Source organism: Biomphalaria glabrata, chromosome 8, assembly GCF_947242115.1.
Source record: "Biomphalaria glabrata chromosome 8, xgBioGlab47.1, whole genome shotgun sequence".
Lineage (NCBI taxonomy): Eukaryota > Metazoa > Mollusca > Gastropoda > Planorbidae > Biomphalaria > Biomphalaria glabrata.
Window position 1 is genome coordinate 43,874,766 of NC_074718.1, and position 15,216 is coordinate 43,889,981.

Consider the following 15,216-nt stretch of genomic DNA (forward strand, 5'->3'; position numbering starts at 1 on the left):
TCAGGTTACCTGCTGCCAGCTTGCTTTAACTGACATAGAATAGAGCAACCTGGCAGCCTCAGAACAAGACAGCTGGAGTTTTCTTACAAAAGCCCTGGGATACTAAAGAAAATCTACAGCTGATGACAGATGTAGACGTGGAAAGAGAATTTAAACCGACCACCTGCAGACAATCGTTATGTCTGCCCTGGATGTAACAAAATATGTAGGTCACAGCTAGGACTGAGTAGCCACATGAAATACTGCACTTCTCCGTAATCTTAGGACTCAAAAACAAACTATATTATCATAGATTAAATTGAAAACAATCCAGTCTAATAAGTATAAATACATTTAAAAGATAACAAACAAAATTTCAAACAATTTATTCTGATAGTGGAGTGAATCAATCATCACTTGAGATACACATGAAATATTCAGATATGTTTGGTGCTGCCAAATGTACATTCAAATCAAATATGTTAAGTTTAAAAATTTCTTAGGCAAGTTAAAATGAAAACTTGTGCAACAAAAGAGAAACCCACTTAAATGTTGAACCCTAGTTACATACATACATTGGATATCAAACTAGCAGGAACCTAATCAACCATGGATGGGAACAAAACACTCAATGGAGAGAGTCATTCATTAAACAAAAATAAAGTAAGGAAAACAATTCAGAAAAATATTTAAAGAAATCGTCCCAGACAATAAAAGCATTGCTATGTCTGTGTTAAAGTCATACACAAAAAAAAAGTTCCTTACAAGCAGACGTGGACAAAGTTTTCACATTTGTGCCTGCCCTCTGTCAAGTAGTTTTAAGAGTTTTAGTAGTGAAATAATTAACATGGCTGGCTAAATAAGAGCTATGACGTGTTCAGAAATGTGCTGCATATTTTTGTAACAATAACTAACTAGTCTGTGTAGAAAATCTTGACAATATTTCAATGTGCAGTGTGAGGATCTAAACTCACAAGTATTGAAAGAGTCACGTCTGCTCCATGTAGTGAACATTTCCTAACTCTTACACAAAAGATTGCAGGTAACAAATCTGCAAGTAATGTGAACATAGACTAGTAGATGATTTAGGGAATGATCTGTTGATTTTTTTTTGTAGAAACATTGTCCCTTCCTATGGCATAAACATTGTATTGGGTTTCAATGTACCAGTACAACAGGGAGAACTAATGAAGCTTGATACAAAGGTTTTGACTAGTATTCACTCAGTAATATTATCTTCTAATTAGAAACACATGATGTAAGTATTGTCACAGTAATATCACAGTTCTACCTCTATCTACATATAAATGTAAGCATTCATTTTCTCTCATATCTAATCTAATATAAAGGGAAAAAAATGAGCCAGCCAGGAAAACCAGTGACTTGGCGGAGTTTAGGTCATTGGTTAATATGCATGACTAAATGCATGACGCATAGGACGTAATCATCTTCTTTTTTGTAGTAACGTCTGTATCATATAAGATAAGAATGACTACCTTTTAATGCAAAAGAGGATAAGTTTCAGTTCCCAATATGTTTGTGAGTCATCAAGTACTCTATTTGTATTCCCCCTCCCTGTTGTTTACATGCTAAATCTCCAGATACCATCCTCGCAAGTAGTACACCATAATTAAAACAATAACACAGAGTAGCACCCTACACAAACTTAAAAAAAACATGCAATACAAATTTCAAATCTGATGACGTGGCAGTTCAGTAGCTGCATGTCTACAATCACAAGTGCAAACCTATCCATTGATACTGGGGGCTTACCATCAAGTACTAAAGATGGTAAATCAAGCTTTGAAGTTGTACAGCTAATGACATATATATATATAATAACATTCTGTAACTCATGACTACTATTGAAATAGAGGCTGGAATCTACCATTGGAAGAGAAAGGCTGAGAACCAAAGCAAACATAGAGAAGATCAGTAGACCAGGAGCAAAAGAGGGCAGAAAGGAGTAGCCCAGAACCGAGTCCTATGGGGAAGCCAAAACTGCAAGTTAAAAGAGCTATGTCCAATAAGGCAAGTCAAGCATGACTACCACAAGGCCATTTCAAAAAAAATAGTGGCTGGCAAGTTAAACTAAACAATTATCAAGTCTAACAATGTGAATGTTTAGCTACACCTAGCAGATCATTACAATTTATCAGTCTCATATAATTCATTTTGAAAGTCAAAAAATCAAATTGTCCCAAAACTCAATATAAAAAAAAGACTTCCAGTTTTATGACTATTATAAAACTATTAGTGATCTAATTATGTAGATAAAAACAGAATTTAACAAATTTGATATCCGAATGTATTTTTACATACTATATAAAAATAATTTAAATGGAACTCACATTCAACATTAGCTGATATTTACAAAAAATTCAGACCATTTTAGCATTCACACCATTCAGTATTTTCAAAGCAGCTGAGGACGTAAGTTTATCTTCATTTCTGTAACTACAACTTTCAACATTAAAAAAAATTACCTTCTCGTTTTGTACAGGTTAGTCATATTAGGGGGAGGGGGTGGGAGGAAATACAATGAATGCCATAAACTATGCGTGTGCGGATGGATGAAATGAGTTTTGTAAAAGTTGAAAAAATGACCTGCGGCAGATTTCTATTCATAACAATAATTTCTATTTTAGCTTTACGCAAAAATGTGTTTAAATTTAAGCCTAAACCGAAGTCCAGCTTTCATAAATTACCCTCTAAGTTTTCATAAGATATACCCTGTAAGTTTTCATAAGATGCACCCTCTAAGTTTTCATAAGATATACCCTGTAAGTTTTCATAAGATGTACCCTTTAAGTTTTCATATTATACACCCAGTAAGTTTTCATAACATGTATCTCTAACTGTCCCAACTGTCATCTCAATGGTCATTGTGCTGGCCACATAATCAAAAGTAAAGTTCCTCTTTCAGACCTTGTCATCTATAGGCATAATGATGTTAAGGTTATCTATTAGGCAATGGTTAAGTTTTCATATTATATACCCAGTAAGTTTTCATAACATGTATCTCTAACTGTCCCAACTGTCATCTCAATGGTCATTGTGCTGGCCACGTACTCAAAAGTAAAGTTCCTCATTCAGACCTTGTGATCTATAAGGCAGATGATGTTAAGGTTATCTATTAGGCAACGGTTAACAAGCAGGGTGTTATGTGGCCACCACAGTGACCAACGACCTTTACTTTCCCCAACTAAAGTCAGATACCCTTTACAGTTGGGTGGACTCAGGGGCGCCCTAAAAATCTCGGAATTCAAAATCCCATTCTTTACCGAGATTTAAATCCAGGACCCAAGGTTCAGTAGCCAAGCACTGAACCACTCAGCCACAGCGCCCTTCTAGGACATAATAATCTAGTCAGAAACAAGTCCAAGTCAGGTCCAAAACATATCTTCTAAAACAATAGTATTAATGAATGTTTCAATTAACAGCCCAGTGACTAGAATGTTCCATGGTGTTATAGAAAAAGTTCTCAAGATTCAGCTATTAACTTCAAACTTTCTTACACAGTGAACAATTTACATTTTTTATTTGTCCAGCCCTATCCAACTCCGCCATCTGCTAGTCCCAAGCCCGGGTGAGAAAGGAGGAGGGTTTGGTGTGGGGGCTAGTGACCCCACCCTCTAAAACCTCAATTGCTACAGAAAATGGCAAACTTTAAACAAAGAAGTAATAAATTAAGCCTTATCCAACTATTCAGAAAGTTAAAATTGTCAACTATTTTGCACAAATCTAAAAAGCAAATTTCTAACAGATGTCATTGGGTGATATTAATTTTTGTAAAATGTTTGACATCTTTCCGATGTTCCTTCAGAGTTGAAGACAACCACTTCCTAGTTGAAACCTCCCACTGGAAGAAAGAGTACGGCAGTGGGCAGGGTATGAACCTGGGACCATGGAGAAGTCCAAATGACAGTCAAGCACGTATGCTGCATGAAGAGGCAGCCAAATACATGACTAAGAAATTCTGATATAAAAAAAATTATAATCACTAACACTAACAGACATTCCAGCTGTTTCAAATATTGAGTTACAGAAATCAACATGAAATAATAAATTATCAATAATGAATCACACATTCTTTGGTATCAAGTCCTATAGAACTAAGACACCAATTGAAAGACAGTCGTGATAGAGTATTATGTGTAAAACTAGAGATTCAGAAAATCCTATTACTGTAGTGTAAAAACATTCCAACTGAACCATGTGACAACTGACTAGTTTCCATCTATCACAGTTTTCACAAGTCTCCATGTTGATTGACTTTAAGTAGCGGCTGCTCGAATGGAAATCTGAAAAGTAAAAATAAACAATGACATCAGGGCCATCTTGAAAAATTAAAAGTTATTTTCTTTTTAAGTGTTACAGTTACACTACTACCATACTAATACAGTGTCTTGGGTTAAGGAGATTATACTATCTACAAAGTTTATGGTTTATGGTTTATTATAGTATGAAGTGTCTGATAGTGGAGGCATTAAAGAACTAGTTTGCTGTGCATAGACATGATCAAGTGATTCAGCACAGCAGATAGAATGATAGCATCAAGGTCTTCCTCAAGGGATGAGGAGTCAATACCTATGATATGGCCTGAAGATGAATGGTACATTATTAAGTGTTGGTGTTTCAGATCAGGTGAAAAAATGGACAGCTGATGGCAAAAAAAAAAATCACTTGAACTCAGAGCGAATGATGCAGACAAGACAGATGATCTTGCCTTGACTTGACCCATGCTCTGAATGTACTTCCTATAAAATGCTGAACAATGCTAATAATACAGAGAATTAAGTAACGCTACATTCAGACCACACAATTCAAAGAGCAGAAGATGTCAAGTTCATGGTTTATGGGGGAAACTCATATAGCTCCGCTGATATTGTCTGGCACTCATAAGATTTGTCCTGAAACTCCTAAAGTTACAAATGAATGTTTTCATCAGAATTTAAACTTGTGAACCCACAGGATTTACTTCACGGCCACCACACCTTTACAAAGAAAACAATAAGGTGACTTGAAATTCACTACATCCTTTTCTTTGTATGATCCAGTATTGTTGTTTCTTAGTAAATTTGTCAAGTAGTTGCAAAATCTCATTTTAAGTTTAAATAGTTTAAAACACAATTCATAATGGTTTTAGAAATTTATGATTGAGCTAACCCTAGTCAAATATTTCAGTTCTTCATATTTCTCTGACTGGACAAAAAAATGTTTGATAATGGTGATTAGTAAAGTAAAGTAACCTCTTAAAGACTTAGCGCTAGGACAGATGATGTTAGGCTTATCTACTTCTATGGGCAACGGTCATGTGGCCACCATGACAGCCTTTACTTCCCAAACCAATATCAGGTATCCATTAAAGTTTGGGGGACTCAGGTCAGGTACTCATTAAAATTAGGTTGACTCATGTCAGGTGTATCCATTGAAGTTTGGTGAACTCATGTCAGGTATCCATTAAAATTAGATGGACTCAGGTCAGGTATCCATTTAAGTTAGATGGACTCAGGTCAGGTGTATCCATTAAAGTTTGGTTGACTCATGTCAGGTATCCATTAAAGTTAGATGGACTCAGGTCAGGTATCCATTAAAGTTTGGTTGACTCATGTCAGGTATCCATTAAAGTTAGATGGACTCATGTCAGTTATCCATTAAAGTTAGGTTGACTCATGTCAGGTACTCATTAAACTTTGGTGGACTCAAGTCAGGTACTCATTAAAATTAGGTGGACTCTGAGTTTCCTGAAGATCCCAGTATTCCCAGTCTTCAAAGAGATTCAAACTTGATACCTCTCACTTTGGAGGCCAAGCTCTAGACCACTCAGTCCCCTTGATGATAAATTAGCAGAGATTTGTTTACCTGATTTATCCAGACCCATGTCTTCATATTCTCATTGAAACGAATCCGAAATATTTTTATGCTACTGAAGTTGGCACTAATCAGTCCTTGAGCCAGGCCCTTGTCATTGAAGTTGCCCAGTTGGTAGAAACTATCCACCTATAATAGGTCAAGGTTAAACACAAAGAAACATAAGTACATAAAAGAGTTTTTGAAAATTCAAAGGAATTCAAAGCTACTTAAGTGTTTCAAAGATGATGCTGACATATATACAATTTATCAAGGTTTGAAGATAGAGTTCTTCCATACAGTTACTGACCTACAATAGTAGAATTACTATTAAAACGTAGAAATACAGTTAAATAAATGAGTTCAAAACTGTTTTATAGTAAAGGCACTGGCATATACAAATTATTTAATGGTTTAGAGATTGAGTCACTGATTTACCATAGTTGAATTACTATTAAAGCTGTCAGAAAGTACCCAAATACTTGTGGTAGCTGGAGATATATCCAGTGGGTGCTCTTTGCATCCAGTTTCTATTTTGTAACTGTAAAACAAAAAATTAAAAAAAAAAGGCTTCAAACAATTAAACTCTATGAACTGTATATAAGATTTGGTGTGTACATTTGGTAGTGAGAATTGGTTAGTGACTAGGACAAAGTGGAAATACAGATATAAAATAAATGTTATTTGATCTGTAGCATCTTATTTTATCTTATCTTATATAATACAGATCTTACTTTAAAAAAGAAGATGATTACATCCTACGCGTCATGCATTTAGTCATGCATATTAACCAATGACCTAAGTGACCATGGTTTTCCTGGCTAGCTCAGGCAACCCATTCCATGCTCTAATAGCACTAGGGAAGAAGGAGCATTAGTACAAATTAGTATTTTATTAGATTTTGTTTTTGTATTTGAAGATTATAGTTCAGAGTTTTATGTATAATTGCTACTTTACTTTTGAGTCTTCCATCCTGAAGGCTTTCTAAATTTAGTGATTTTACTAAAGGTGTTACTCTAGTCAAATGTGAATATTCGTTTGATATGAATCTCACTGCTCTACTTTGTGCCTGTTCCTGAACTAGTTCAATATGGCAAATCATTTATGTAAATTAAAAATAGTAGTGGACCCAAGACTGTTCCTTGAGGTACACCTGAGTTTATTGTTATAGGTGTTGATTTAGAGCCATTTATTATTACAGTTTGTTCTCTCCCTATCAGAAAATCCTTAATCCACTGATGCAGTGAACCATTAATGCCGAAATATTTTAATTTTTTAAGCAAACTATGGTGGTGAACTTTGTCAAAAGCCTTGGAAAAATCTAATTATATAGCATCAATTTGTTCACTATTATCTAAACCTTTTTGAAAAATCATCAATTAGTCCTATTATCTTCTTATCTTATATAATACAGATGTTACTTCAAATAAGAAGATGATTACGTCACTAGTTGTGTTTCTCATTATCTATATTTCCAAAAGCCATGTTGGTAGTATGAAGTAAGGACATTATGTTTGTCTTGACAGATAGATCTCTTGTATTATTGGCAGTGTTTTGGACTGAGTTTTTTTTGTCTTATTAATTTAAGAAGCAAAGAGAACGCAAATGGTGAAAATATTTATTTTTTTTATTTTGTTGTAAAATTTATTCTTTGGATGTCAAACATTTGTATAAAATTTTGTTTTACATATTTCTTATGTTTCTTAGGAATTGAAGATTAAAACATACTTGGCCATACCTACTCCAGTTTGGGGGGGATAGTGCAGGCAGGTTTGAAACTAGGAGCATTGAGGTGACAGTCCAGAGCATTTACTGCTTCCTATCACTACAGGTAACTTTTATTTTTCATTCTGATTTCTTCCAGAAGTTTTAATGTCAAGATCTAATGTAATTTTATGTTCACTTTTCATAGATCTACTGCCTTTTTGTATCTGATTAAAATCTCACCATGAAAATATGCATACTTTAATATTGTCACTTTATGTACTGCACTAACCTATGTATCTTGAGAGGTGGCTCATAGGCTATATCGATGGTGTCCCCGTACATTGGTGTGTAACCCCAGAAGCCCGACACGCCAGTGTAGACAGCATCTATGGAGAAGTTCTCAAATTGTGGGATGCTACTCGTGATATACTTGGCTGGAGGGTTAGGCCCACCAGACACATCACGTTTGACTGACAGGAAACTATTCCTTTTGATAACTGGAAGCTTGAAGGCTTTCTCCTGATAAATAGAATCAACATGATAATCAATTATGATAGTCAAATATGATAACCAACATGATAATCAACATGGAAAACATGTTTCCACTGCAACATATACAGTAGGTTAATCTATGGCCTCCTTCTGTCACCAAGAGATTATGGATTTTTATTAAAATGAGATGAAAGCCTAGGCATTAACTATGGTGGGAATGTTGTCCAGCATACTGCAGTTCCCCCCCCCCTCTCCCCTGTCCAAAGGAAAGGCAAGTGCCAATACAGTTTGGGATAAGAGGCATAACAGTTTCTGCCAAGGTGTAGCACTGTGTGCTGTAAGCTGCCTATGGATCACTGGCTCCTGATGTTGACTCCCAAAGCCTCATGTTGGGTATAGTTACAATAAAGGTTTCAATTTAGAGTTTTCCTTCTCCTGTGTGAGTAGACAGCCAAGTCTAATTTTTCTATCCTGTCCAAGACAGGAAAAAGTAAAGTAGCAATAATATATAAAACACTGAACCATAATCTTCAAATGCAAAAGCAAAATCAAATAAAATACTCAGTAAGACACAAAGATAATTCACATTCCTCGTTCCATATGCAAGGATAAACTTGTACAAATACTCCTTCTTCCCTAGTACTATTAGAGAATGGTCTGAGCAGCCAGGAAAACCAACAACTTGGCAGAGTTTAAGTCATTGATGCATGACTAGATTCATCTAAGGACATGTGTATGACCTAATCATATTAAGTCATATTGAGTCTTAATTAACTAGATTATATTTAAAATTCTTGTATAAGACTAGACACTCTAAATCTGAACATAAATAAGAATAGGTTTGAACAGCAGTGTTCTTGTCATATAAGTTTTGAAATTTTTCTTTCAAAATGAGATAAGCTGACTATTATGCAACAATGTGTTCACCTAGTCTTTGACACAAGATTTAAACTCCAAAAAGTCACTGATTTTCCTGGATGATTCAGTTTCACTCCCTAATGCAGTGGTTCCCAACTTTTTCCTTAATGGAACACTTCTCACATTCTGAGTATTTAGCGGAACACTTTGCTTTTTTTTTTGAGACGTTATTTCATGTGGTACCCTAGGTAAAGTTTCAGTTTCATACCTTGTGGTCTTTAGGGCAGATGATGTAAAGGTCATCTGTTTCTGTGGCCTATCGTTAAATAATGACCAACCACCTTTTGCCCAACTAATGTCACGTACCCATTAGAGCTGGGTGGACTCAGAGGCACCCAAAGATCCCAAAATTAAAAATCCAAGTCATCACCAGAATTCAAATCCGGGACCACTGGTTCAAAAGCCAAGCACTTTAATGCTCAGCCACTGCGCCTCCAAAATGAGATACGTCAGCATGGAAACTTTCTACCCCACCTTCCTCCCCCAACATATTCACCAAAGAGATTGATTCAGAGTGCATGCTGTAAGTAGGAATTCTAAAGCAAAAGTAATTTATAAAAGAAACTGACTAACAATTGGACACTCTAAATCTTAACATAAATAAGATTTTCCTGATTGATTCAAGTGCCATGCTCCAATGCAGTGTTTCCCAAACTTTTTTTTTGTTAATGGAACACTTTGCACATTATGAGTATTGAGCAAAACAATATGCTTATTTTTTAGAGAGATTAATTCACAATGTGGCCTATTAGTTAATTATTCCACTAGTTTGTGGAAACCTACTCATACCTGGTGGAACACTAGGACTCTGCAAAACACAGTTTGGGAAACACTGCTCTATTGAAAGATGTTTTACATGGCTTCCAAGTGTGTGTGTGTGTGTGGCTGTGGGGGTATCTTTGTGTACTTATTTTAGAAGGTTAGGCTGTCCTATTTTAACATAAGAAATGTTGTTAGTTTCTTTTATATGTTTCAAATGTTCCTTCAAATTGAAAGATTATTTGCCAACATCCTACCCACACCTCCTGCAGGATGAAGGAAGATGGAAACAGGCAGGGAACAAAACCAGGAACATCAGGACTAATCAGGATGATTGTTTATAGGCATGATCAGGCAGCCAAGCTGTTTTTGTGGTTTTAGTGTTTTATATATTACATATTTTTACATCCCAGCTCAAACCTCCTGCAGGAGTGTAGGAGATGGCAGCAGGCAGGGTTTGAACCCATGACCATCAAGACCATAGTCCAGAGTCATACTACATTGTCAGGCAGTCGTCTTTTTAATTTTTTACATCCTGTCCTAGAGTGTCTCTATAACTAATGATTCCCTTGTGTAAGTATTCATTTAACAAAAAGTTAAGTTTGGTCAACAAAGTTAAAATCAACAAACAAATTGATTGGTCAACAATGTTACACTCAACAAACTAATTGTATCAACCACATTAAATTCAATGAACAATTGTCAATAAAGTGACATCACGATCTAACACTTGAGGCACTAATAGAGTTAGTGTTTGAAACATTTGTCTAACCCTCAAGAGAAGACAAAACACAATGTGTTGAATAGATCACCTTAAGTTTCTGTATTTTGCCTTTCAGAGAAGACTTTAGGCCAATGTGTTGAAATAATGGAGGTTTGATATCTATTGATATATTATTGACTGCTTTCTGGCATTCTTTCTGAAAAGTATCAAAGAAACAAAATGAAATCAATAGTCTCTAAGATTCTAAACTTTGACATGTAGCAAGTTGACTCTTTCTCTCCGTAATTATTTTCATGATCGGGCAATATTATTCATTTTGCTCTTTTGTAGTTCACTTTTCTGTTATGATTAAGCTTCAATAACTTGGTAATCAAAAAATGTTTATTTTGGTATAGAATTAAATGGGAATGCATGCTCTTTTTAAATAACACATTTTAATGTTTTTAAAACCAAAATATAATTTAGTTTGATCAAATCAATGATGGTATCATCATTAAGCAGAGATATGAGTTGAATCTAAAACCTTTATAGATTTGTGTTATAGCTGAATGTGACCTGCCACTCACAATATAACTAAAAAAATGTTTTGTAAAATGTTTTACATAATTCGAATGTTCCTTCAGAGTTGAAGATAGTTTACTTCCTAGTCCAAACCTCCCGCAGGACGACGGGGGATGGGAGCGGGCAGGGTTTGAACCCTTGACCGTCGATAAATCTGAACGACAGTCCAGCACAAAAACCACACGACCAGGCAGCCATCCACTGACAAGCACTTTTTCATGTGTTAACAGATCACATTGACAAAAGACATGTATGATCTAAGCAAAAGCTTCACTCACAGGAAGCATGTCTTTGGTACAGACTTTAGTTGTCAGTAAGTTCTCCAGCAGCCAATCACAAGGCTTATTGCCATGAAACATAAACAGGAACTCCACAACTAGTGGTAAGTCTGATGTCTTTAACACTTTGCCTGCAGATGAAGAAATACATTATCCTATAGTCTGCTAATGTTATAGATACACTGATAAAGTGGAAACAAGCAATAGACAAAACAAAGCTCATCTAAAGAAAGGAACCACTAATTGCTGCCATTTATATGAAAATGGAAGTGTTTAGCTCATTTCTTGATATTTAAAACAAAATTAATGAATCACTACTAATCGATTAATTTTTTGATTGATTTGTGTTTTGTCATTGACTATGAATAATTATGCTAAATTTCAACTTGATTCGAGATTGACAAGTGGGAGAAAAATATTTATCAAAATGTAATAAGCAGATTAAATCCATATATACATCTACATCTCTCATTAAATAGCATTTATTACCCTTATTTTGATGTCAAACAAAAAAATTAATCAACAGTAATTTATTTACTAATTGGTTATTTTTTCTGATTGAATCATGTCTTGTAAGGTTCAATGAATAATTGTGCAAAGTTTTAACTTGATCCAAAAATAAGAAATCGGTGCAAAAACATGTGCAAACTTTTTTACCAGACAGACAGAGTGAGTTGATAAAAGCTTTGTAAAAATAAATTCATCACATAGTATGCTAATGGTAAAAAGAGAAAAAATATAGCCTTCAGTTGACCTTATCATGTGACTTATTTAGTAGTCTCTATTTCTATGGGAAAACCAAAAAAATCACCAAAAAAAAACCAAGATGATGATATACAGTGTAAGTGTTCTGAGTTTGTTTTTTTTTTACATGTATTGATTGTTCCTTCATAGTTAAAGATAATCTACTTCCTAGTCCAAACCTCCTACAGGGAGAAGGGTATGAACCTGGGACCATCGAAATGACAAAACAATAGTCCAGCGTGCATACCACAAGACCAGATGGCCATACTACAGTAGTGAGACAGACATTTGTGAAGAAAAAGTCTTTTTTTTAGAGGTTTCAAGTTTGGTAGTCCAAACCTCCTGCAGGATGAGGGGTTGTCAGCAGCCATGGTAAGAGCCTCGGACCATCTAGATGACAGTCCAGAGCACATACCACATGACCAGGCAGCCTTTGTCGCATACTCTTGTATCAGAATAATCAAATGCTATCAATGAACTGCTGAAGTTTAGGACAAATTTATTGCTAAAATCCTTTAAATGAGCATTGAAAAAAAAATAATTTTGAATTAAATCTTCTGCCCTTATAGTTACAAGTACTAACTGACCTATAAAACCTAGAGCTGAGCAGCGTATGAGGGTCCAGTTTGAATGTTTAGCTGTAGCTTGCATGATGGTAGAAAAATATCCTGGCCTGGTCACAATATCATCTTCCAACTGTAATGAAACAAACAAAAAATAAAAATTTCTTGTAAAAAAACATTTTGAGAAAAAAAAATTGAGAATTTCCACTTCTATTATTTTAATAGTGAAAATTATAGGAAGACTAAAATTTAAAGTTTATTAATGATTACTATATACTTTATTCAAATTTACAATACCACACTAAAAGAGTCTGCAATGAAATAATATCTAGCTCGTTGCCATTGTCCAGGAATAATACACTATACAGTGCAAAGGAAAGTAGCTCTGCCAAAAAAACCTACTTGAATGTAATATTGACCTCGTCTATAGGCATGCAACATCAAAAATGCATAATCCAGATTTTGTTTGGTACGCCATCTAAACATTTTTGTAACCAAAAAAAAGAAAAAAAAAAAAAATTAATTCAAAAGTGAATAGAAAAGTTTTTTTTCAAGAGGCCAGAACTAATAATAATAAAGCTTATCTTCAAGTCTAACGGTTAAGGAGGAGTACAGTATTTCACGTGGCTATGCAATCCTAGCTGTGATCTACATATTTTGCCCCATCCAGCTCTGCCATTAGTCAATTTATGTTGTCTTTCCAATGCATACCTCTGTCCTCATCTGTAGATTTCCTTTAGGTCCTCTCTTCTATGCCAATTAAAATAAACTGGTGATTTAAACTCGTCTTTAAACCATTTTGGGGGTGGGGTGCACCACTGTTGTGCCGACCGCCTTTCAGATCAACAAAAAGCACATACAGTCATAATATCCCCGATAAGAAATTTGAAGCTATAGCGTAGGTTCGTTTTGCATACAACATTTTATGTATAGACATTTCACCATTACATAGTAGCTGATATTACTCAAAACATCAAAACAGAAGAAAAAAATTCAGCAGCATATATCTATGCACTAAATTTTGTAATGGAAAGAGGGGGGGGGGGGTGCACACTGCACAAACAGGGCAAAAATATAAACAGTATAAATAAATATGTAAGACTATTAGAAGACATTAATGCTTAAAGTCAAGTCAACGTCTTAACAGCCCCATTACACATGCTTTATAAATATTATTTAACTATGATTAAGTGAGTGAGATTAAATGATCAGGAGATTAAGTGATGAGATTTTAGTCACAGAGGATCAAGTGACCATAACTTGCACACACAAAATAATTTTTTATTTTTTCACATTAAAAAGTAAGGCTTAAATGCAATGATAGAGGAAAAGGACAGTACAAGAAAATATGTTTACTGAGTGAAACCCTAAATAAGAAGGACAGAGAACTATTGTCAAACTGCAAAAGTTTGAATGTTTCTAGGATAATTTCTGAGGAACCTTAAAACTCACTTGACTCTTTCCTTGTCATCATTCAGAGTTAGTGGTAATGCATCCAGGTCTGGGTAATACTTAAAAGAAGGGGCCATAATCTCTAGAAGACCAGTTGACAATTCAACAGGATATCTGTAGTAGTGGGACATAGAAACAATATAAAAAAGTGTTAGTGAAAAATGTAAGCATTTTATTGGCTAGTATTATATTAACTGAACATAAAATTGCAATGCATCAATTCTTTATTGATATTCCGTTACCTTCATTAAGATACTTTTTAGTTATATTTTACTTATATTTATGTATCCATATAAACCAGGAGTTGTTGAATGACATCACAAGACATAGAACCTTCCCCATTTTACTAAATTAATGACAAATAGTAGTTTCTAAGTAAAAATACCAATATTATATGTTTTAAAATAAGATCACCAAATTTAGGATAGGGAGATCTCAAACCATTTGTTTAATTCTTGGTGATTCTGTGTGTGCATATTTGTCCATGAACTGGAAAGAGGCCCATGTGAGATACCCAAGTTTTACTTACTTAAGTTGTAGGTCAAGTGTCATTTCTTTTAAGTAGTTCATGTCCCAGGGCTGTTGGCACAAGGAAAAAAAAACACACATTACTTTTGGCCAAGAATTCATTTGTTTTATTCACGTTGTTTTATTCACATTGTTTTATTCACATTGTTTTATTCACATTGTTTTATTCACATTGTTTTATTCACACATATTTGGTCTTAGCTAGTTATATTCTTTATCAGTACACAAAGGTGAACACATTCTGCACAGTCCTATGACTGTCAATGAGTGTCATAGAACCTGACATTTTAATTATCATTACTGGCTTTAAGAGATGGGTGCAGTGGCTCAGAGGTAAAGCGCTTTGCTTCCTAACAGGGGTCTGGGGTTTGAATCCTGGTGAAGACTGGGATTTTTAATTTTCGGGCTTTGGGCCTCTGAGTCCACCCAGCTCTAATGGGTACCTGACATTAGTTGGGGAAAAGTAAAGGCAGTTGGTCATTGTGATGGCCACATCACATCCTCGTTAACCAATGACCTTTACATCATCTGCCCTATAGACCACAAGGTCTGAAAGGGGGAACTTTTTTTTTTGCTGGCTTAAGAGCTTCTGATGATGTTTCCTAAATAACATTGCTGTGAGCTGCCCATAATCATCTCCTGTTATGCCTGCAGGAGG

At 35.0% G+C, this 15,216-nt stretch overlaps 1 protein-coding gene across 2 annotated transcripts in view; it reads right to left on the minus strand.

Annotated features, from left to right (window-relative positions):
- Positions 1-348: 348 nt before the first annotated feature.
- The window catches only part of LOC106075479 (alpha-1,3-mannosyl-glycoprotein 4-beta-N-acetylglucosaminyltransferase A-like), a 33,727-nt gene continuing 18,859 nt past the window's right edge, over positions 349-15,216 (minus strand). For both annotated transcript variants that reach the window (XM_056039267.1, XM_056039268.1), the window contains 10 exons: positions 14,560-14,609; positions 14,031-14,144; positions 12,981-13,056; positions 12,603-12,711; positions 11,272-11,402; positions 10,521-10,628; positions 7,829-8,058; positions 6,271-6,373; positions 5,845-5,982; positions 349-4,283 (listed from right to left, as the gene is read on the minus strand). In XM_056039267.1, coding sequence (XP_055895242.1) covers positions 4,257-4,283; positions 5,845-5,982; positions 6,271-6,373; positions 7,829-8,058; positions 10,521-10,628; positions 11,272-11,402; positions 12,603-12,711; positions 12,981-13,056; positions 14,031-14,144; positions 14,560-14,609 — 1,086 coding nt within the window. In that variant the 3' untranslated portion in view covers positions 349-4,256. The remainder of the gene's footprint in view (positions 4,284-5,844; positions 5,983-6,270; positions 6,374-7,828; positions 8,059-10,520; positions 10,629-11,271; positions 11,403-12,602; positions 12,712-12,980; positions 13,057-14,030; positions 14,145-14,559; positions 14,610-15,216) is intronic.